The sequence below is a fragment of the Scyliorhinus torazame genome, chromosome 1 (assembly GCF_047496885.1).
Source record: "Scyliorhinus torazame isolate Kashiwa2021f chromosome 1, sScyTor2.1, whole genome shotgun sequence".
In the NCBI taxonomy this organism is placed as follows: Eukaryota; Metazoa; Chordata; class Chondrichthyes; order Carcharhiniformes; family Scyliorhinidae; genus Scyliorhinus; species Scyliorhinus torazame.
In genome coordinates, this window is record NC_092707.1 from 348,052,593 (window position 1) to 348,075,495 (window position 22,903).

Sequence of the window (22,903 nt, forward strand, 5' to 3'; positions counted from 1 at the left end):
GGGCGCGATGCTCTCTGGGACTTGTAGTCCCGGAGATCCTGGGCCGTCGGCGGCCAAGGTGAAGGGACTACGACCCCCATGCTGCCACGCGACGCTATGCGCATGGCTACTTTACCCCTGTCAATCAGCACGCGTCACGCTGCTTTGCTTATCAAAAGTTTGTGTGTGTGCGGGGGGAGGAGTGATGGAGGGGGGAAGTGCAGCCAATGTGAAGAATACATAAGGAATGGGGGGTGGGGAGGGAATCCCCAAGTGTTATCTTCCCTGCAGGGTAGAAATGTTACTGTACAATGTGAAAACTTCAGTTTCAAACAGCCGCCCTCGATAGTGTTTCACACACTAACTAACTAACTCCCTTTGGCAGATTGAGAACGAGATGAAACGCAGAAAGATTGCCATCGCAGCCGGACTCTGCTGTTCATTCTTCCTGGGCACTTTGCTCAATTTGTTATTCATCCCCGGGTTTGACCATCAGCAGCGGTGGCGGCATCAGCGCCTGGAGAGTCCCGGGCAGCGGGATCACCTCAGCGTGGACCCGTCACTCCTCTTCAGCCGGGTGAGCGACCGGGACCTGCTGCAGCAGCTGAGGGAGAGGTACGAGGAGGTGGTCCGCTATCGGCAGCAGCCAGGCGCTTCGGCGGCGGCGGGGAGGCTCGCCAGACCGCTGGAAAGGCGCTTGATGGACCTGGCCCAGAACAGCTCCCCTGACCAACTGCAAGCCCAGCAGCAGCAGCAGGGACACCCCGGCTTTCACAAGACTGCGGCGGGAGAAAGCACCTTGGTCTTCAGCAGCCCAGCCAGTGCTTTTCGGTTCCATTCCCTTTCTCTGGGCTGCCCGCATATTAATAACGCCAGCAGTGTCCATTACTTGGGCTCTGGGTACACAAAAGCGGTGTACAAAGCGGTGCTGAACGACACGCTGGCAGTTGCTTTAAAGTCGGTGGACTTTGGGGGCCACGACATGGAAAACTGTGTCAAGCAGTACGGCACACTGGAAGCTTGCTACAGGCTGGCGTCCTACAAGCTTGTCAAAGAGATGACACTTTTACAACGGTTGCAGCACTCTAATATTCTGAAGGTAAGTGCCAAGGAATTGTGTCCATCGGGAACTTGTTCATGGGGCAAATTCTTAATGGGGAGGGGGCGAGGAGAGACTGAGCATATTCGGTTTATTTGGGGATTCCGTTCTTTATTCCGACCCCATCCTGATCTCTTTTGGTCAGAAACAGGCTTGAAAAATGTGTCGAGCGAGTGCTCAATGAAAACACCGCTAACCCCACCATTATCTAAACTCATTCACGGTGTTCCCGAACATTTCGAGCATCCTCTCGCTGGAATTAAAATGTGCAAAAGCAAACAATTCCGTTCATTCAAGATATTTCTCACTTCATCTTCCCGAGACAGCACATTGGATTTCTGGCGGTACATGTGACACTGAAGTACATATGATTCAATTCTAACCCTCCCCAGTTATTTCAACATCATGTCACTGTACAACTGGGTGGCGATATGAACGGTTTTGAAGTTCTTAGACATAATTCACATTTCAAAGTCCAGAAGACGCAATTATGGGCTGACTTTTTTTTAAAAAGTGAATTAAGTTTTCGAAATGATGTTAGGCTGAAATGTGTTGGTTGTTCGTTCTCTCTGCCGCTCACTTATTGTGTTATTCAGTCAATGTAATATTTAAGAAACAATTCATTTTGGATCTTTGTTGAAAGGTGGGGGTTGGGGAGTTGGTCAGTTCTCCTTGGAGCTTTATCGGAGGGGGTTAATTTGGGTTAACTGTGTTCCGGCTGGCCCCAGCTCCACACATGCCCAACTTCCCGCTGCATTTTGCTTTTAAGGTGCCTTGCTCTCGGGTGACCGAAGCCGAGATCCCCTCCTGTTTTTTTTTAAAACACAGACTGGCTGAGAAACTGGAATGTATTGTCAGCACTGCGTGCGGATTCCCTCCAAGGCGTTTGAACTGCAAGAGTTTCAGATTGGTTGTGGGTAAGGGGGTTGCCGGTTGGATTAGGGGCTCGACGTTCTCGCCAGGGCTTCAAGGGGCAATGCTGTAAGATACTGTTCCAGTTTAAAATGCAAATAGGCGAAATCACTGCTCCCACTTTAACACAGACGGGTTGTAATGTATTGATCCTAAAAACGATGACTCCGCCGCTTTCAAAATTAATCACTGCTCACAACACATTTGAAACCTTGCACAGATTAATAAAACCGGTCACTACATCACCGCGTGGCTCCGAGTAGTTTTAAGGGCCACACAGACATGATGCGCTTGGGACATGTTGCACATTTCCTGCAAGTTTAGTGAAACCACTGCGCTTACACAGGGGACAAGGCTTCTCACCCCCCGGCTTGTCAGACCCCACCCTCCCCCACCTCATACCTTCCAGCAAACCCTAATAATAAACTCGGGATGGGATCTTCTTGCCACGTCTATCTCGGGCCGTGTACACTCTTAATGATTGAAGAAAATAGTGTAGGATCAGCCCTTCGATTCGTCGGTTGCCCCGGCTTCATATCGAGAGCGACAAAGGGGTTTGTGTTTTATTCGGTATGATTTTTTTAAAATGCCAGATCCATTTCAACCGATAGCTTTCTCCAGAACTTTGTGGGTTGAGGGAGGACGGACAGATCAACCGGATAATAGATAACAGGACAGACAGAAAGAAAGAGGGGGGTGCAATTTAGGAGAATATTTGAGAACATGCAGTGGGGAATTGGAATGGGTTTGGGGGAACAGACAGATGGATATATGTGTGGCGGATAGGGAAAGATGTCAAATCCAGGAGGCAGTTTCTATAGTAACCATGCCTCGGTTCCTTACTGGGGAAAGCGATTTCACCCTGGACAGATGGCAGGTTTAAGTGTCATTTGCAAGATAACAACCATGATCTGTAGTGCTCAGCTAACTCAGCTCTGCCCTACGTCTTGGACAATCCGCCCAGGCTGGTTCCAGCTTCAAATATCAGTCAGTCCTCTGCCTATTATCAACGGCTGAACGGTTTCAGTTAGGGAGTAAAGTAGTACATTTTCCTCGGCAAAACATTTTTTTTAAATGATACTGGCGTTTATATGAATAATTTCCGTTATTAAAAGGGCTCTCTCTCTTTTGTGGGAAGGTGTCAAGGCACCAGGAGAAATGGCTGAGTCTGTCAAAAATGCAATTTCCCCCCTGCTCCCCGCGCTCGTTGCAAATCTGTATTTGAAACAAGTTTGAGGGCCCAATTCTAACGCTGCCCTCAGTAATAACGTTTGACCCGACCCGCCACCTCTCCCCGCGACCCCCAAATTAATAAGAGCATCGGCTGTGTCCCTCTTAACAGCAGCCCCGGAATATGACTCCGCTGTGACAGGAAATCCGTGTGGATTTGTATCAAACTTTGCCAATGTGCTTTTTAATTGAAAAAAAAATCCAAAGCGGTTGATGAATTTGATCAGATTCTCCTGAGGATTCTTTGGCTGCAATTTCCGGGTCTGCAAGTAGCGCTCTCAACCGGAGAGTGTGCCCTGTCACTGCACTCAATGATAGGCCCTCCCTCTTATCCATCTAACAGTCGAAGTACCTCCATGAAAAAACACCAGTTCATTCAAATGATTGCAGATTACAATTTATTGAGCTTCGGGGAAAACGAATGTTCTAGACCCGCCCGCCCCCCCCCCCCCCCCCCCGCATTTGGTTACTCTTCCCTGGTCAGAAAGAACGGTACAAAATGCAGTCTACAGATCTGATACTCGCAAACACAGAACACCAGTTTCAATTGCCACTTCGACTGGATATTGTTTGTTATAAACAAGTGTTTGCCTGTATTTAATACATTAGCTGGGCAAACAGAGGAGATTAAAGTGCAGTGGTTCACTGTCCAGTTGTAATCTGTGTGCTGATATACCTCATGGATCCTACAGAGCAGATGCTTTGTGAAGCTCAGAAGGTTTGATAAAATAAGCTTGGGTTTTAGTGAGAACAGATATCCAATGACTATTGCTGGGAATGGAATTCAAACTATACAGTTTACTTGGTCTGGGTAGCGGGGCAGCTAAACAAGTGTTCATTCGCTCATCGAAATATGGAAGATTCCTGGGGAAGCTGTCCCTTTGAAAGAAGGTTTGAATATGCATAAACTCCTCCCGCGCCGAAATCTCTGACCACGAGCAGGTGGCAGCATGTAGAAAAAGTTGTTGGGAAATTGGAGTTATTGGCAGGAGGGGGAGGTAGGTTTCTGTGAGGAGCTGTTTAATTCAAAAGGGTTCAAGCTGAAATCCGGCAGAGTGCGATCGATGTGGATCTCTGGTTTATTGGCCAGATCAAATCAGAGCTGCTCCAAATTGCATTCTCTTTTCCACTTAAAGCGAGGATGTCCACTGACAGCCTTTCTCTCTCACACAAAAACACACGCACTTATTAACAGTCCTACTGTGCCTCCCTCTGAATCTTGGGTTAGCTATTTTTCTGGATAGTAACTTTCTTCAGTGGATTAAAAATATCGACCCAGAGCACCAAATAAATCGCAGCAGAAGGAACACCTTCTCCAAGCCGGAGAATACACTCCTGTGCAATTTCCCCCACTCAGTTAGGTATTCACAGGAATGCCCCTTTGGAAGGACGTGCGCGCCCCAATTTTGAGAAGGGGTGTGTAGTTAATTCCTGAGTAACACTTTCTAGAGGATAGACATGTAAGCAGCAACTCATTCGATCCTGACTCCTGCTAGTTGTACCTATACACCACCGTGTTCAAGATATCGAGGCATTTTATTTAACTGCTCCTCTATCGAACGAAAGACGGTGTCAATCCACTCCTGCCTTATTTGACCTCAATTTATTGAACAGAATTTGCACCTCAAAGCCGGGAATTCACAAATGTCTGGACGAGGTTAACCTCATTGCGAGTTCACTAGTGCTGCTCCAGGGTGAAGTGGTTCGGTCAGGGAAAGGTGTCAATTATGTATTTCACATGGTCCCTGTTCCTGCTCTGGGCTGCACAGGTAGCAATATGGCCAATAAATGGTTGAGAAAGAAACCGTCACCAGGGCGGGGAGGGAAAATACATTTGTCACCAATCTGCACATTGCAGACGCCATCTGAACAAGATGTGGCTTTCCTGTGTATTTTGGAATTCATTTTATTCTGATTCACACAGAAAGCTGCTTTTCCAGCGATTCCTTTTGTGAATGTGCCAAATTTGCATTCACTTTATAACAAGAAAGATGCTGGGAGCAGAAATGCAAATAAAAAATGGATCGAATTCCTCAGGGTTGTTGTGGCCGGAGGCCCGAGGCTCACACTCGCTATCTACGATGACAGATGCTCTTTAACCTCATTGCTTTCCGCCTGAAGTGTGTTGGTATTGATCGATTGCCTGTCCTCTCTCCCCCCCCCCCCCCCCTCCCCTCCTCCCTTTGCATTTCACCAACTACTGAGGGTGATCTTTGGCCCTCCACCTTTGGAGGGAGGATGGAGTGTGGGTGGGGTGGGTGACTTGTCCCTGTCACCTCTGGGTACTTCTCCACCTCTTGTGGCAAAGGAGCCGAATGTTTCAGTGATCCTTGCGGCTGTTCAGCCCTGAGGGCTCATTGACCGGCCGCTCAATGGAGTTGACGACGGGACAGGCTGTCATCTCCTTCACATAAGATGAAATATATGTGTATATATATATATATATAATAGCAATGTCAGCAAGTTTCCCTGATCAGAGAACGAACGTGGGCCTTTTGGGCTCTCATGTTTTCTGCATTGCTGAAGGGCAGTCTTCAATTATCAAACACAAACCACTGACTCCAACTCGTAATAAAGTTCATCACACGGCGCAGGAACCATCCGCATCCAGATCATATGACAAGGAAAGAAATCGTCTGAATATTGCCATCGAATGAACAGAGATTTGGCCTGTTCTGCTGATCTAATGGTTAACGATTAACCGGCGATTAACTGAGGGGAAAGTCAATCGCAGCCGTGACATCAATGTTATTGAGGTGACTGGCGAGGGTAAATTGGAGTGCAGACAGGAGGCAGCAAGTTTCTTGTGAGGTTTTCTGCTCAGCGCTGAGGGGAGGCGCACTGAGGAGGCCTGTGTGTGTGTGTGGAGAGAAGATTTGGAGGGAAGCTTGTGAGCTTAATTATTCTCCCGCTTTGTTCCAGTGATAGCAAAGGGGCAAGGAATGCCTGTTGTAGTTACTGCAGAATGCGTGTTGTTGGGGGTGGTACAGTTCAATGCAGAGGAACACAGTCTTGTTGGCTTAGCGCTGCTGCCTTATGCAATCCAGTCAACCAATAAATAACCATTCAAATCAAATATTGCAAAAGTCATTGGATCAATTGCACATGGTTAAAACCTATAGATTTGAAGTAAGTTAAGGATTTAAAAAAAACATGGTGACATCACATCGGGGAGATGGAGGGAGCTCGATTGGCCAAGGCTCTTATATTTATTGCATGTGTTTTTCTACATGTTGTGAGTGAGACAGGGGGAAATTGGGATAAATGGCGGGGGGGAGAGGGGAGGGGGGGGGGGATGAGAATTGTACACCGAACAAGGCACAGAAAGGGTAAAGCAACTATTTCTTCAAGCTTCATTTGTATGGTATTTATGTTGATGCAAAGTAGTTTTGCTTGCTGTCGAATGCAAGTGTGCATTAAAATTCAGCAGATCACCAGGTACTCTTAAATAATGAAGCGTGACAGCCTCTCCAGGAGGCTATCTCACATCACTTTGACTTCCCACTTCCCATACTGGTGCTGTTTAAAATTTGAGAGCCTGTTCCACAAACCAGTTCTCTGCATTTATATTACTAGCCCCAGCTCTCGACCTTTGACAGCAAGATCTTAAATTAGGAGATAAATTGGATCTACCAGGATTTGGTACTGATAAATGCACACGCTGGACCAGGTCTCCTGAATCCAACCTGAGTGCGATTTTAATTTTCCCAAGGATCTGCTTCAATTCAGTTCAAATTCCCAAAGAACACATAAGGTTAGCATTGCCTTCAGCAATTTTAATGAATACAATACACAAAATACAAGAACATGTTCGGAGAAACACCCCAACGCATTATTTCACACATTTGGTGCTAATATGAGTTTAAGAGACCAAGGAGAAGTGACAATGATTTATCGTTTTGTTTATTAAGGGTCCGAAGAAATCATGAATAATAATGCGTGGCTCACTCTGCACCTGCAGAACCAAATCAAAAAGGGAGCATTTTATTTCAAGTTCACCAGGCATCTCAGTGAATAAATAGTACAAGAGAGTTTGTGCTTCAGAGCATTATGAAGCAGCTCGTGGGAGATATATCTCTGGAGCATAGAAAGATTGAGCAGAAGGACAGAGGGCTTCATATTTCACCAGGGCACTTTCAGAATTTGAATTCAATTTTAAAAATCTGGAATCAATAACCTGCCCTCAGTAAAAGTGATCATGAAACTGATGGCTTGTCATTCAAAATCCAACTGATTCATTAATCTGCTTTAGGGGATGAACCCTGTTGCCCTTCCCTGATCTGGCCTGTGTGCCAGTCCAGTCCCGCACTAATATCTTTGACTCTTAATCTCCCTCTGAATTTTTTTTAATTAAAAAATATATATATATTTATTAAAGTTTTTTAACACAATTTCCCTCTGAATTGACCTATCAAACCATTCGGTTGTATCAAATTGGGCAAAGAATAGACTACAGCAGTTCACAAGGGCCACTATCAACATCTCAGGCCAACGAGAAATGGCCAATAAATGTTTGCCGTGGCAAACTGACATACTACAACAGAGTTATGCAGCTAGGCTTGTCCAAGAGTAGTACCTGAGGAGGCTCAGACTGACTAGGAATGGCTGCATTTAAGATGTTCTGCCTGGTTCATAAAGACCTTCAAAGAAGTCAGCCATTTGCAGTGCACCATACAGTGTCAATGGAAGCCACTACTCCTCTGTAAACACATTGTGTGACACGCACTATCTCCATTATAACATTAGATTTTTCAATATCCTTAATTTTCTTCCCCACTTCTTTCCTCCTCTGTCAAAGGTACAGACTCATGCTGAATTATGTTTCGGAAATTTGAATGTAAATCTTGCCACAGTTGCAGATGCCCCTATGAGGAGGCAAGGGGCACGGTTGAAAAGCCAGGGCCTTCATGAATAACCTCAGATGGTACAGGAATTGAACCCATGCAGTTGTCATTGCGCCACATCACCAACCAGCTGACCATCCAACTGAGCTAACCAACGAAAAGTACTATTGGCCCCCCAACAGCTCACCCAAGTGATTGCTGTGCAAGCGTAAACCTGAACAGTAAATGTTAGCAGGGTGCTTAACAGTGGAGAGCATCAGAATGGGGCTTGATCTCATACACGTATGCACACTTTCCAGCAGGCTTAACTGGCCAAAATCAGGAGAAGAAAACCTGGTTGGCTTTCTTCCCCTCTGACTCAGAGGTGGAGAGATCTGTTGTGGCATCTCGCTGGCTGATATCAATTAACGTATGGTTGGCGCAGTGGGTTAGCCCTTTGCCTCATGGCGCCGAGGTCCCAGGTTCAATCCCAGCTCTGGGTCACTGTCGATGTGGAGTTTGCACATTCTCCCCGTGTTTGCATGGGTTTCGCCCCCACAACCCAAAGATGTGCAGGCTAGGTGGATTGGCCACGCTAAATTGCCCCTTAATTGGAAAAAATGAATTGGGTACTCCGAAAAAAAAAATGTTTTAATTAACATATGGAGTGAACTTGCACTTTTTCTCTCTTATATTCTGAAGGGTAAACAAAATACTGTAGGGGCAATAAATTCTCATTCTTTCCCTTCATGGGATCCCCATACAATGCCTTCCCTAAACACTATTGACATGGGTAAGGAAGGAAAAGAAGGACAAGCTTTGTGACCAATTTCAGAAAAAATGGTGGGACATCCTTTCCAACTCCAGAAGGCAATCGAGCAAATGGCAAGTGTCCATGGTTATCCATGACACATCACTGAGCAAACGCAAATGACACATCCCTCGTTTGCCCAAATGTTCTCCACCAGCAAAATAAATGACATACTACAGCATTTCCATATCTACCATATTCATAAGAAAACTGTTGTGGATAGCTTCAACCCTTTGAAAAAATAAACCCTTGTTTATTTTTTCAATAAAAACTACTTTTTCAATAAAAGCTGAGATGATAAAATGAGCAGCAATGTACATAATTGTTGCCACTGATTTTGCCATCATTTACAGACTAAAGCATTTTGCACGATGCTTCATCCATATCACCAAGCCCCTTTTGGAGACTTTCTCGGTGAGCTCCATGTGTTCTTGCAGCATGAAGATGTGTGCTCGCAGGCATTCAGGAAAATGTCACAACTCTATAGAGTGCAATTATAAAGGAAAACTCTCACTTTGAGTTTGAAGCCTTGCTGGAGGCTGGCATAAGACTGCTTCTGAATTGCACTGGGCTTCTCTCCCCAGTGATTCTGTTTGCTATTCACTTCACACAACAAAACAGGGTCCATTTTTCTTGCATATTCATTCATGAGGGGCTGCTGCTTGCATGCTGTTAACTTGCTGATGACAGCTTAATAAGGTCCTCACTTTGTGTTTCACCCCAATGAGCTTGTCAGGCTTTGTGTAGCAGGCTAACCTTTCCCTTTTTTCTCCAAAGGAAGGGGCAGTTGTGTCACTATTATTTAGAAGAATGAAGAACTTTTGAGAGACGGGCTGTGACAGATTGCACTGAGGTTGTCACACAAATCAAAACCTACAAAATTCTGATTTTCATTATTAAAAACATTGGTGGACTCTTTAGCCTAGAAATAAAAATAATGAAGCAGATTACAATAAATAATTACCTTTAACAGTTCGAACGGTGCAGTATGTAAATTCAGTGGTTTTGATTCTATAGGTCATTTCCCTTATTCAAACATGATTAGGTATTGTTTTCAGAAACAAACAGGAATGATGTAAAGAAGCACAAATCGATTTAAAAAGTAATTTTTGCCGGCAAAATGTTGCTCTCTTTGTTCTATGTGACAGTGGACAAAGTACTGTCCTGATTGCAAAAATAAGTTTGTCTTAAAATGATTGGAAATAGACAGCAAACAGTGTACAATCTGGAATCTCAGCAATCAGGCTGAAAATAATTTATTTAAAAAGAGAGATGACAAGGATATACATAATGGGGGAAAAAGTTAAATTGTCGTTTGTAGATAAACGACTTGGGAAATGTAGAGTAAAACAATTTTTAAAAATTTAATTTGTTCTTTAATGATCTGAGGTAATCTTATTCAGTTAAAATCTTGATTTATACACAGGATATAAGCAGTTCTTGAGTTCCTCAAAATTTTACTTTTTGTCTTTAATCAATTTATTCCCCTATTTGGTTCCGACAGACTATATACTGATGTTAATGGACTATTTTTGCAGCACACTTGAAACTTTTGATCAAGTGTTTCTTTTCCTCTAACTATGATAGGTCTTGTGTAGAATTTACCATAAATGTGAGTTTTTTGAGACACTAAGATAAATTGTGTACAAATCTCCAATAATAGTCCTAGGTTGCACTCCATTTTATACAAAGGTAAACGTGTAGAAATGTTAATGATTGGGGGTTGGGTGCTGCACTTGAGTGAAAAGCACAGATTGCTCATGATTTACCACAAACCATCAAGTTGTCAGTTTAACATCTCAAGATCCTGTAAGGAAACTGGTTTTGATAATTAAAATGTCACATTGATGAAGTAAGTAGTTCTAAGGTTGGGGCTGAGGTACATATTAGGGTTGTGCAAAGGAAATTTTAATCTGCATGGAACCGTAGATCAGCCATGATCTTATTAAATGGCGGAGGGATGAATGGTCTCCGTCTGTTCCTATTTCTTACAGTCTTTTCAATAAATTGACTCCATTATTGGCTCTAATTTTAATGAAAACAGTAGGGGAAAATACTGCCATCCCTCACTGGCTTACTTAAAACTGACCATGCCTCAGAATAATTTGTCAGATGGCTAATATTCCTAATTCTTTTATGGAGCAACTGAATTATGGAACGGTTAAAGAGCAACATTACAATTACATGGGATCAAGTTTAACTGTTCCACCCATTGTACAGAACATCTGATTTTCTTTTACACTGACAGCCATTGCTCCTTTCAGTTCAACGCAAGCCTTATGATTTGTTAGTGATAATCCTTTGATCTGATGAATTTTTATTTTATCTTTAAAGACTTAATAATAATAATAATCTTTATTATTGTCACAAGTAGGCTTACATTAACACTGCAATGAAGTTGCTGCGTAAATCCCCTCGTTGCCACACTCCGGCGCCTGTTTGGGTACACAGAGAGAATTCAGCATGTCCAAATTACCTAACAGCACGTCTTTCGGGACTTGTGGGAGGAAACTGGAGCACCTGGAGGAATCCCACGCAGACACAGGGAGAACGTGCAGACTCTGCACAGGCAGTGACCCAAGCCGGGAATTGAATCTGGGATCCTGACGCTGTGAAACAACAGTGCTAACAACAATGCCACCGTGCCGCCCTTAGCTACTAATGTGACAGCGCATGCCATAAGGCAAAAATTATACTTAATCATAGGTCTGTATGAAATTACGAAGGCAGCACGGTGGCACAGTGGTTAGCACTGCTGTCTCACAGCGCCGAGGTCCCAGGTTTGATCCTGGCTCTCAGTCACTGTCCGTGTAGAGTTTGCACATTCTCCCCGTGTTTGCATGGGTTTCACCCCCACAACTCAAAGATGTGCAGGCAAGGTGGATTGGTCACGTTAAATTGCCCCTTGGAAAAAAATGAATTGGGTGCTCTAAAATTAAATTGCGTCTTTCCAGGAAATCCAGTCCTGCCACTTCAATTTAATGAAGACATTTCGTTAACATTTATTATTACTACAGTGACAAATGTTCACATTTAGCAGCACTTTATGACATAAGCACGTTAGCAAACAGGTTCCAGTTTACCCAGTGAGTGGGTAAGAATGTGCAATTCACTACCTCAAAAAGGAGTTGATGTGAATAGCATGGGTGCATTTAAGGGACAGCTACATGAACAGATGAGGAAAAAAGGAATCAAAGTTTCTAAAGGTAAATGAAGTAAAGGGGAAACTGACTCATGTGCGGCACGGTAGCATAGTGGTCAGCACTGTTGTTTCACAGCGCCAGGGTCCCAGGTTCGATTCCCGCCTTGGATCACTGTCTGTGCGGAGTCTGCACCTTTTCCCCGTGTCTGCGTGGGTTTCCTCCGGGTGCTCCAGTTTCCTCCCACAAGTCCCAAAAGACGTGCTGTTAGATGAATTGGACATTCTGAATTCTCCCTCAGTGTACCCAAACAGGTGCCGGAATGTGGTGACTAGGGGCTTTTCACAGTAACTTCATTGCAGTGTTAATGTGAGCCTACTTGTGAAAATAAAGTTTATCAAACAAACTATGGCGGGGCAGCACGGTGGCACAGTGGGTTAGCCCTGCTGCCTCACGGCGCCGAGGTCCTAGGTTCGATCCCAGCTCTGGGTCACTGTCCGTGTGGAGTTTGCACATTCTCCCCGTGTTTGCGTGGGTTTCGCCCCCACAATCCAAAAGACGTGCAGGGTAGGTGGATTGGCCATGCTAAATTGCCCCTTAATTGGAAAAAAATGAATTGGGTACTCTAAATTTGTATTAAAAAAGGAAAAAAAAAACTATGGCACCTGGGCCAATGGATTAGATTCTGTGCTGTAAAGATTGATCAAATATGGTGCAAAAGGCCCCAGGTATCATGTTTTGATTATCCGTTAATTGTGTTGCAGCAATATTACCAGGACTAGTCTGTTTTGTCTACACATCAACTTTGATGAAACAACTTAACATGCTGTTCCCCCCCCCACTTCCCAATCATTCTATTCTGCAGCTATATGGTTATTGTTACCAGGACAGCAATAACATCGCAGACACATTGACCACTATCACAGAACTCGGATCTCCATTAGAGATGATTCAACTTCTGCAGACTTCATGGGAGGAGCGATTCCGAGTGAGTACTGAGGGTCTCCGGAACTTTGAGTGGGAAGATGGCCGGAGGGGGAGGGGGGGGGGGGGTGGGGATTGAAAACATGCTGGAAAGAATGGAAAGGAAATATCTCGGCCACAAAAGAACGTTGTTTCCAAAACTATTCTCTGCGATTTTAAATCCTGCTTGGTAAACAAGGTGGCCTTTTTAAATCTTCTAATTAGTCAGGAGCTTGTTGGTCAAACTAAACTATTTTAATCTGATTAAGCATAATGAGATAATCTCTCTTGTCTTTTGTTTAGAATTCTTGGATTTAACATTCCAATTAGCATAACATTTAAAATAATAGCAATGCTCTTTTGTATCTTCTTCCATGTATCTTTCAATGCATATTTTTAACTGCTGTACTTCCTATTATTGTCAGAGGCTCAGAATCTCAAATGTTGTGGTAAAGCATCCCCAAAGAGACGAGCCTCAAACACAACAGGCACTTTGAGGAGGGACAGGCAGTGTGTGTGACACTTCCATTTTGCTTTTGCCATGAATAACATCTGTTATATTTATTTCCTTTCCTCTTGCCTAATGTGTTTCATCATCAAATACATTTTTGACATTTTTCGAGAAAATAAAACAAAGCTAAATTTAATTTTTTTCCCTTTTTTAAAGCAAAAAATGCTCTTTTTCTTGTTACTTTCTCCCCAACTTAAGCTTTCTGTATTCTCAGTCGGGATGGTAAGTCCATACAGTGTATAGGCATTGCGATTGATATTGTCAATTGTGCCCTTCAGTCTCCCTCTGGTAGGCACCCTTTACTGCTGCAGGAGGCCACAGCTATTGATAGGAATTTTCTTTATCTGCCACCACCAGAAGGCTTCTTTCTGAGAGATTTGTCTCCTGGAAGATTTTAAAAGCAAATGTGAGCCGTTTTGTTCAAAGATTCAGTGCTCTCGTGAAATATTTTTTTAGTAATATTTTAACAAAATGGAAGAGCTCTCTCTGACTAGGTCACAAAGGATTTTCTGCATTTCTTTTTTAAAGTAGTTAACTGTAAATTTCTACAGCAGTTTGTTTTCTTCAAATCCCTTCTTTGATGCTAATTACTTTGTTTCCCACGCGCGTTACGTAGAATGAACTACAAGGTGCCAAACAAATCAAAATGACACCACTGTCGGGGCAGCACGGTGGCGCAGTTGTTAGCACAGCTGCCTCACGGCGCCGAGGTCCCAGGTTCGATCCCGGCTCTGGGTCACTGTCCATGTGGAGTTTGCACATTCTCCCCGTGTTTGCATGGGTTTCACCCCCACAACACAAAGATCTGCAGGGTAGGTAGATTGGCCACGCTAAATTGCCCTTAATTGGAAAAAATGAATTGGGTACTCTAAATTTATTAAGAATTTTTTTTTTTTTTTTTTAAAATGACACCACTGTCTTAGATTCATTAAATGTGTCTTCTTTTGTGTGATGTAAACATAGTGAACTTCCAGGGCGGCATGCGGTGCAGTGGTTAGCACTGGGACTGCGGCGCTGAGCACACGGGTTTGAATCCCGGCCCTGGGTCACTGTCCGTGTGGAGTTTGCACATTCTCCCCGTGTCAAGAGTGGGTTTCACCCCCACAACCCAAAGATGTGCAGGATAGGTGGATTGGCCACGCTAAATTGCCCTTTAATTGGGGGGAATGTGCAAACTCTAAATTTATAAAAAGAAACATACTGAACTTCCCTCTATTACAGTGCCATGCTGAATTTGGTATTTGACATAGAGCTGTGATGTAAAAACACTGTTTGGGATGGTGCTATTACAGAGCAGTGCATCTCAGGTTCAATTTTCAGCCTTTGCCAAGTTAACTAATCTTAGCCAGGGCAACAGTTAGGGTTCCTGATTAGAGAGAGAGAAATCAGTCAGTCTTGCTTTTGATTGTCTCCCGATGCAGACATAAATTTCAAGCGAAGACAGAATTGGACTTGGCTGCATGTCCTACATAGTTGAATACATTCATATTTAAAGAGTAATCAGTTGGGTGAGATACAGATTGGTTCCAGAGAAATGTGTCCTTCTGGACCATGCTTCCATTCTGCAATGGCATTGGTGGAACTGCATTGCAGCAAGAGGCATTATTGGCAGCAAGAGAGAGAAATCAAAACAGAACGGATAGGGACCTGAAAGCACATCAAATTAAGATGTAGGCTCAGCAATATTAGCCAGTTAGTCTTTATTTATAAACAATTTCAGTGCAATCCCTCCTTATACATCTATTAACAAATTAAGAACAAGTGAAGCTGTATTTCACTGAGCTCTGTCTTTTTGGAGCTTTCTCTATAAAACCTGAAGCATGTTGTATTAAGTCTACGTTGTGCTCTTTTCATTGCAGATATGTTTGAGTTTGATACGCTTATTACACTATTTGGCCCATTCACCTCTTGGCTCAGTGACATTGTTGGACTTCCGTCCTCGCCAATTCGTTATTGTGGATGGTGAACTAAAAGTGACGGATTTGGATGATGCCAGCATCAATGAAACACCCTGCTCAAGAAATGGTGACTGTTTTATGGAGTTTCCTGCTCGGAATTTCACCTTAACCTGCTCCTTGGAGGGTAGATGCCAAAGCATGAACGAGAAGCGGAATCTTTACAATGCATACAGGTAATCGCTTCTTTCACTGCTGAACGTGTCCGAAGAGCTCAGATTGCAACCACTGGCTATTGTCTGAAACCAACTGTTCATCAGTTTCATCACCAAGCAAAATTGCCTTGAAACTGCATTCCACTTAGCAAAGAACACACGTGTCATTAACTTCGTTCTTTGGTTCTTAGAAGGGATAATATGTCCAAACATGGTACTGTCTGATATGCACTCAGTGTTTATTATGACAAGAGAGGAAAAGCAATGAATAGTGAGAGAATTTGCAATGATCCCAATGTTTTTGCACTGTTCAGTCATAATCTAGGCAACAACAAATACCCACATACAAACACCATATCATACTAATCTTTACAGATAGGTGTGATTGCTCCATTCAATTCCTTTCAGAAGCATGCAGTCTGAGCAAAACATCATTTAGCCACTAACACGAGCCTTGCTATAAGAAAGATATGAGACGTTACAGAACAAAAACATGGCTCTGCAAGATTCTGTGGAATCTGTGTGTTGAACTCACATGTGATATGTAAAACATCGACATGCATCTTTTATACCTTAGAAACTGCTGCCAAATGCATTGCCACAAAACTACTGCAGAAATGGCAAATGATATTTGGAGATTGGGGAAGGACGGATTTTAAGCCGGCATTTGCAACACCGGCGGAAAATCCCACAAAATCGCAGGTGCAAGAATCTCGCTCGCGAGATCTCGTTCTCTGATTTTCCCTGCTTCCTCTGGTGGCAGGGTCATTCTGGATGGGAACTTTCTTTTAATATATTTGAATAAATTTAAATGTATTTAAAGGGCTTCCCCATCATATGTTCCCCTCGGATAGGGAATTCCCCCTTGGTCGATGTGACGTCACGTCAGCAAGGTTTACAACAACGTCTGCAAAACGTGAAGCTGTCAAGGGAAACCTACCAGGGACGCAAAGGTAAGTATAGCCCGGGGGGGGGGGGGGGGGGGGGCATGCCCGGGCAGTGCTCTGTCACTGTGAGAGGTTGGCAATGCCAGAGGGCTGTGCCAGGGATGAGCACTTTGGGAAGCCCTATTGGAGGGGTTCTCCTTATGTGAAGGGGGCACCCCGATGCTTGTGTGGTGGAGGCGGTTGACCCGATGCTTGTGGAGAGGGGAGGGCTGCCACAATGCTCGTGTTGGGGGGAGTTGCTGTTATACCTGGCAAGGGCTTGATGGGGTGGGAACAACTAACGCCCACTCTTGATTCATCTTTAAAAGGAGATGTGAGGGGGCCAGCATGGCCGCAAGGTTCGGGATAAACTTGCCGTAATAGTTAATAAGTTCTAAAAATGAACAAAGCTCTGTGGCATCCATTGTGTTGGGGGCCTGCTGAATGGTGCGCTCCACCCAGTAACTGAGGTAGACCACCTCTCTTGCATGGAAGACACATTTCGCCCACTGCAAGTGGACACCAGACTCAGAGAACCGTTTCAGCACGGCCTCAAGGTTTTCCAGATGTTCTTGTTTGGATGCTTCCGTGACCTGTACGTCTTCTAAGCAGACTGCCACACACGGCAACTCTCAGGATGGTCTCCATTACTCGTTGAAATATAGCACAGGCAGAAGACACACCAAAAGGCATCCAGGTGTATTTGTAATATCCTTTGTGTATTGATTGTAACATATTTCTGGGAGGCTGCGTCCAACTCAAGCCATAAATATGCGTGGCCTATATCGAGTTTAGTGAATGAGTGTGTACCCGCCAACTTTGCGTAAGGACCTTCAATGCAAGGCATGGGATATCGATCTAATCTTGAAGCCGTATTCACTGTCCGTTTATAGTCCCCGCATACCAGACTGTCTTGCCCGGTTTGAACACCAGCACCACCAGCGCTGCCCAATCCATTAAATAATACGGGCCTGATGATATCCAGAGTCTCCAGCCGACTGAGTTCAGTTTCCACTTTTTCTAACGACGCATAGTATTTCTGGCCTCGCCCAGAAATACTGGGGTTGAGCTCCGCTATTTTTCCCAGTCTGTGTTGAAATATTTTGGGATACATGCCCAGCACTTCGTTTAGGCCATCAGATCCCACCTGGAGGATGCATTGCCAATTTAGTTGTAGGTGGCTCAACCAATCATGGCCCATCAAGCTGGGGCCTTGTCCCCTGACCACAATCAGCGGGAGGCGCACCGATTGGTGACCATAAATCTCTGGAGTCATGGGGGTACCTGCAAAGTTCAATGCCTCACCAATGTAGATGGTCAACTCTGCCTTGGTATCTGTCAGGTCCAAATCCTGTATTCCGTGTTTAATGCGGTCAAACACACTCTGTCTCATAACAGAAACCACCGTGCCAGTGTCCTGTTCTATGTCCAGCAAATGCCCGTTCACCTGCACCGTAATCCTTATGAGGGCCACCCAGGACATCTTTGTGGTCTTATAAAACTGGCAAGGGACACTTGCCAGGGTGCCAGGCTGCATTTTTTCCATGCTGGGGATCGGGTCCAGGGGTGCTCTGTGCAGAGGGACTGAGGACCCCCTATTGGTCAGTTGGGGCTTTGGGAGAAGGGTTGGGAAATGGTGCCCTGATTTCTCCCTGCACTGAGGAGATCGGGTGAGCGGAGCTCCTCTGTGCAGGAAACGGGACTAATTGCAGCCTCGCCGGGGAGTTCCCCGCTGAGGCCCCGAATATAACCAGAGTCCTGGTAGATAGCGTGGTGTTTCTCTGCGCTGCGAAACACCCGGCTAAACGCGCTCATCCCGGACTCTGTTCCAATTCGGTTAGATCGTGCCCCTCAGGTGGATGATTTGATCATTTACTTTACCACTCTCTGCGGAAACCTGCTTTCTGCTAATTTGTTATGTTTCCTACATTATAATGGGTCGAAAGTACTTCATTGGTTTTAAGTTGCTTTGGGATATCTTGCTGTCATGAAAGAATCGTCTTCTAATTTTCAACATTTCTGTGGAAATCCTTGCACGGTACTAAAGCATCTGTTTAGTCCAAAACAACTTGACAGTGCTGAAGCCCAATAATTGTTTTATTTGGTTTTAGTATTTTGATTGATCTTGCTGCATGCCATTGTCATCATTGGTCCAATTTTCAACTCCTACCCACCTACCTATTTCTCACTGAAAAATAGGCAGAGGACAATAAGAAGTAGAAACATACCTTGGTCAGGTACAATCTTCAGGCAGGCTTGAAAATGGGAGAGCAGCTTGACCACCTTAAACAGGTGGAATGCAACTTAAATATGCAAATCAGTGTCTTGCCCTGGTTGTAGAGGTTTGCGTTCATCTTTTCAGATACAAACAGAATGAGTGTGCACATCGCCTCACACACACACATTTGAACGTTTCAGCAGTTGAGCTGTCTAACCAGTGGTCCTTAAGGGGATCCTTAACGGACCCAGGAAACTTTTAATTTGTTTGGTGGGGCCAAGAGGAGCAATGTGCTTTCTGGTTCTGAAACAGAAAAGTCACTGATGGGCTGCCTCTTAACATTGGCAGTGTGGTGCGGTATAGAAACCACCCAGTTTTTAATTCCAATGAATTCAGGGGAAATTGAAATCGAGTAGTTTCCATGAGGTTGGCCGATGCACAAAGCCAGTGTTACACTGCGATGGGAGGATCGAAAATCTACATCCTTGTTTTTGTTTTTTACCCCTTCGTATGCTCTTGTGAAACATCAGGGAGAGGATACTCTCAGCTTTGCTAACTTCTTTGAAATTTAACAGAGTACAAAAAGAAAAGATAAAGTAGTGGATCGGGGATGGGGAATTGCTTTTTAGTAATAGTGTGAAGCGAGTGACAGCGAATCAGCAGCTTACATCCACCCAAGTTACTTCAGTGGAAAAAAAAGATAATTTGGAGAACAATCTGCCAACTTTTAATTGTCCCTTTTCCAATTTTACCTCAGATTAATTTTAAAACCACTTATATATAATGTAGCATTAAAAGGGTATTTTGTGAATAAGATTTATGGAACTGATCAGTAAAATAGCGAGGGTGAAATTCAACTTCATTGAGGCACAAAATGGGCCCAAGTGGATTGGTCATTCATTCTGTATCGCTCTTGACCTCCCTTTCCACTGACTTCATTCCATGTATTTTGTGCCTCTGCCAAAGTTGAATTTCACACCCAATGCCTCTATCTCACATCCGTGACCAAGCCTAATTCCTAGCTTTTAGCTAAAATTATTATCATGATAATAGGGTGCAAGAATCATTCGTAAGGAATGCAGAGTGGCATTGGCAGATGACTGCATGAAAGTTAGTTGACTGACCTTTAGACTTGAGATCTGAAGTAGGAGGGAAAGAAAAATAATAAATCTCTTATCTGTCAAAAAGGTGTTTAACACAGCTTAATATTTGCTCCCATTTCAGGTTCTTCTTTACCTATCTCTTGCCACACAGTGCCCCATCAAGTCTCCGGTCACTGCTGGATACTGTAGTGAATGCTACAGGTATGAAAATGACATGTTTATTACACTGGCTTCATTCTGTCTGAAGATTTTGGTTTACATATTTCTAGCAATAGTCTGACAAGTATAGAACTAGAATCCTGATATTACAATAGATTAGGATAGAAGCTGCAATTCACTGGAGTACTTAAAATCAAATTGGCTTGCCAATCCTGATGAAACAGTCAAATGTATTAGATACGTTTCATTCATTGATACATGCACTTAATCACATGGACCCTCTTGCCAGGATTTTCCAGGATTAAGAGAGGGCGTGCAGAAGAGGCTGACGATAGACAAGCAAAGGACTTGGAGATTGTGCAGGTGTAGTAGGAGCTAGCGCAGTCCCCAGAAATAGGCAGGAGGCAGGAGTGAGACCATGGAGTGATTTGAGCACAAAACCACAAATTTTAAATCTGAGGTACTGGGGAGTAATAGTTAATCTTAGTCAATAAGGAACTAATTAGTACAGGAAGCAAACACCCACAGTTATCTGTCAGAGAATGCGACTCATGCCTTTGATTGCAGGTGTTTCAATGGTGTGGGAGCGGCAGAAAGCTGGGCCAGAATTCTCCGGTCGTTGAGATTCAGTTTTTCCGCTGACGGCAGGTTTCGTGGAGGGATGGGGTTCTTTCAATGGGAAATCCCATTGACAAGCGGCGGGAGGATAGAATCCTATCGCCAGCTAACGGTACACGGCCGAGAAACACGCAGCTGGGGGATCGGAGAATCCCGCCACTGGTTTGAGGAAACAAGTCAGTGAATTCACAGGCCTGTTTAGGCAGCAGAATTTACCAATTCGAGAAATATAATCAATTGAAAATTATAGTAATTAATTGCTTTGTGTGGTTTTACAAACATATCTTTACACAAAGAACAAGCAAATAATTGTGATGAAAGATCGAACTTCCAACAATTTAAATGGATATTTTACTGGACAGTTTGCTTATTTAGTAAGTTCCAAATGTCATATTTCAGAAACCATATCCTCTGAATTGCTTAGACCGTCAATTTTAAGGGCAGCACGGTGGCGCAGTGGGTTAGCCCTGCTGCCTCACGGCGCCGAGGTCCCGGGTTCGATCCCGGCTCTGGGTCACTGTCCGTGTGGAGTTTGCACATTCTCCCCATGTTTGCGTGGGTTTCGTCCCCACAACCCAAAATGTGCAGGGTAGGTGGATTGGCCACGCTAAATTGTCCCTTAATTGGAAAAAATGAATTTGGGTACTCTAAATTTATTTTTTTTTAATAAAAAAAATTCTAAGCATCAATTTTAGGATAGTGCAGCCTGCAATATGAGAGATGGATTGTAATAGGGAAGATTATTCTCCCAGCAAACACATACAAAGTGCTACTCCCATTGTGATTTATTATTTTCCATGTTTTATTTGAAACCAAAGACTAAAACAGATTTGGAGATTCAAACCGTTTTCTATGAACGCAACCAGCCGATTAGGTCATGGATGGATCCTGGGATTTTCATTTACAGTTCAAGGGAATCTGCAAGTATTATAGAGTTGCATAGGAACAGAAGAACAGCAAATGATTGGGTGGGGAGAATCAGAAAGTAAAATGATTGGAAATAAGTAGATTGTTGTTGTTGTTGTGCTGCAGCTGGGTGTAAATTGTTGCTGAAAAAGGTTTTCAAAACTGACTAGCTTCACCCAAACACTCAAATATTCTGGATTCATTGTCTCATCCAACATTAAATGGCTTTCGTTAAGGAAGTGCAAGACTCCCCGAGCTCATAAAAGAAGTTGGTACGTCTGTCCTACAAAAAACATATACCTGCCCCAAGCCAGTTTAAATCCTCCACTTTGGTCACATTGCAGATGATGGCCGTTACCAATCTATAATATTTGTGTTAATATGTTTAACAAAAAAAGTACCGAAAACTTCATTCTCATGCAACATTGTTTTTAAATCATCACGATTACACAACAAAAATGTGCAACTTTCTACCTGTATAAACTCTAGCTCTTTGGAAATGGTCCGTTCAGTAAATGGATCGTGTGGATTAGATGTAGCCTTTCTAGGACTTATCAGTGGCTTGGTATTTCAAACAATACTTGCTTATTGCAAAACAGGTGCAAACTTGTTTCATTCTTCACAAGATATGGGGCCCGATTCTCCTCAAAGTTAATTTCAAAGTTAATTTGAGGCGGGTTTTTCCGTGAGTTCCCCATCGCTATTCAATGACACTTAGTCACTTTTTTGGACCCTGGGGAATTTCCCACCGGTTTAGCCCACAATTAGAATTTTTTTAGCACTGGGGAGCTGAACTCCGAGATTGGAAGAGGAGCACTGCCTGCGTGCCAGGGTGGCAGTGCAAGAGTGCCATTTTGAAAGGGTGTCCTGATCTCTAAGTGAATTTGTGGACCCCCCCCCCCACACATGGGCAATGTCACCCCCCCACAAACATGAACACCACCCCACATCCCCCAAGTGAGGACACCCCGCTATGGGTTCCCTGGAGGTTCGCCCTCTTCAGCACCCCCCCCCCCCCCCCCCCCCACCCCCGCAAGCTCCCTTACAGCACTCCCTTCCTTCTAGGACCCCACCCATCACCCACCCGACCTCCCTGAGACCCCTACTTACCTGTCCTGTACATCCCCATGCTTGAAAACCCCCACTCCGCCCTCATTACATGGGCATGGCCCCCTCACCCCCTGACCCTTGGCAGTGCCACCCTGGCACTCAGGCACCCTTGCACTGTCATCCTGGTACCCAGGCAGTGTTCTTGCTGGCTTGACAGTGCTATCCGGTCACTTTGGCAGTGCAAGGGTGGCAGTGCCAAGGTGCCCACATTCCAGGAGGAGGACCAGGGAGCTACCCTGCACTTACCCTGACTACCCTGGGATCTCCGGTGGCCCAGGAGAGATA

At 44.2% G+C, this 22,903-nt stretch overlaps 1 protein-coding gene across 3 annotated transcripts in view; it reads left to right on the top strand.

Moving 5' to 3' along the window:
• The first annotated feature begins 225 nt into the window (after positions 1–225).
• The window catches only part of pkdcca (protein kinase domain containing, cytoplasmic a), a 77,388-nt gene continuing 54,710 nt past the window's right edge, over positions 226–22,903 (top strand). Inside the window, exons 1-4 of one of the 3 annotated variants that reach the window (XM_072510243.1) lie at positions 226–1,078; positions 12,860–12,982; positions 15,328–15,599; positions 19,947–20,026. In XM_072510243.1, coding sequence (XP_072366344.1) covers positions 377–1,078; positions 12,860–12,982; positions 15,328–15,599; positions 19,947–20,026 — 1,177 coding nt within the window. In that variant the 5' untranslated portion in view covers positions 226–376. The remainder of the gene's footprint in view (positions 1,079–12,859; positions 12,983–15,327; positions 15,600–19,946; positions 20,027–22,903) is intronic. The other 2 variants (XM_072510239.1, XR_011948044.1) reach the window with 2 other exon arrangements.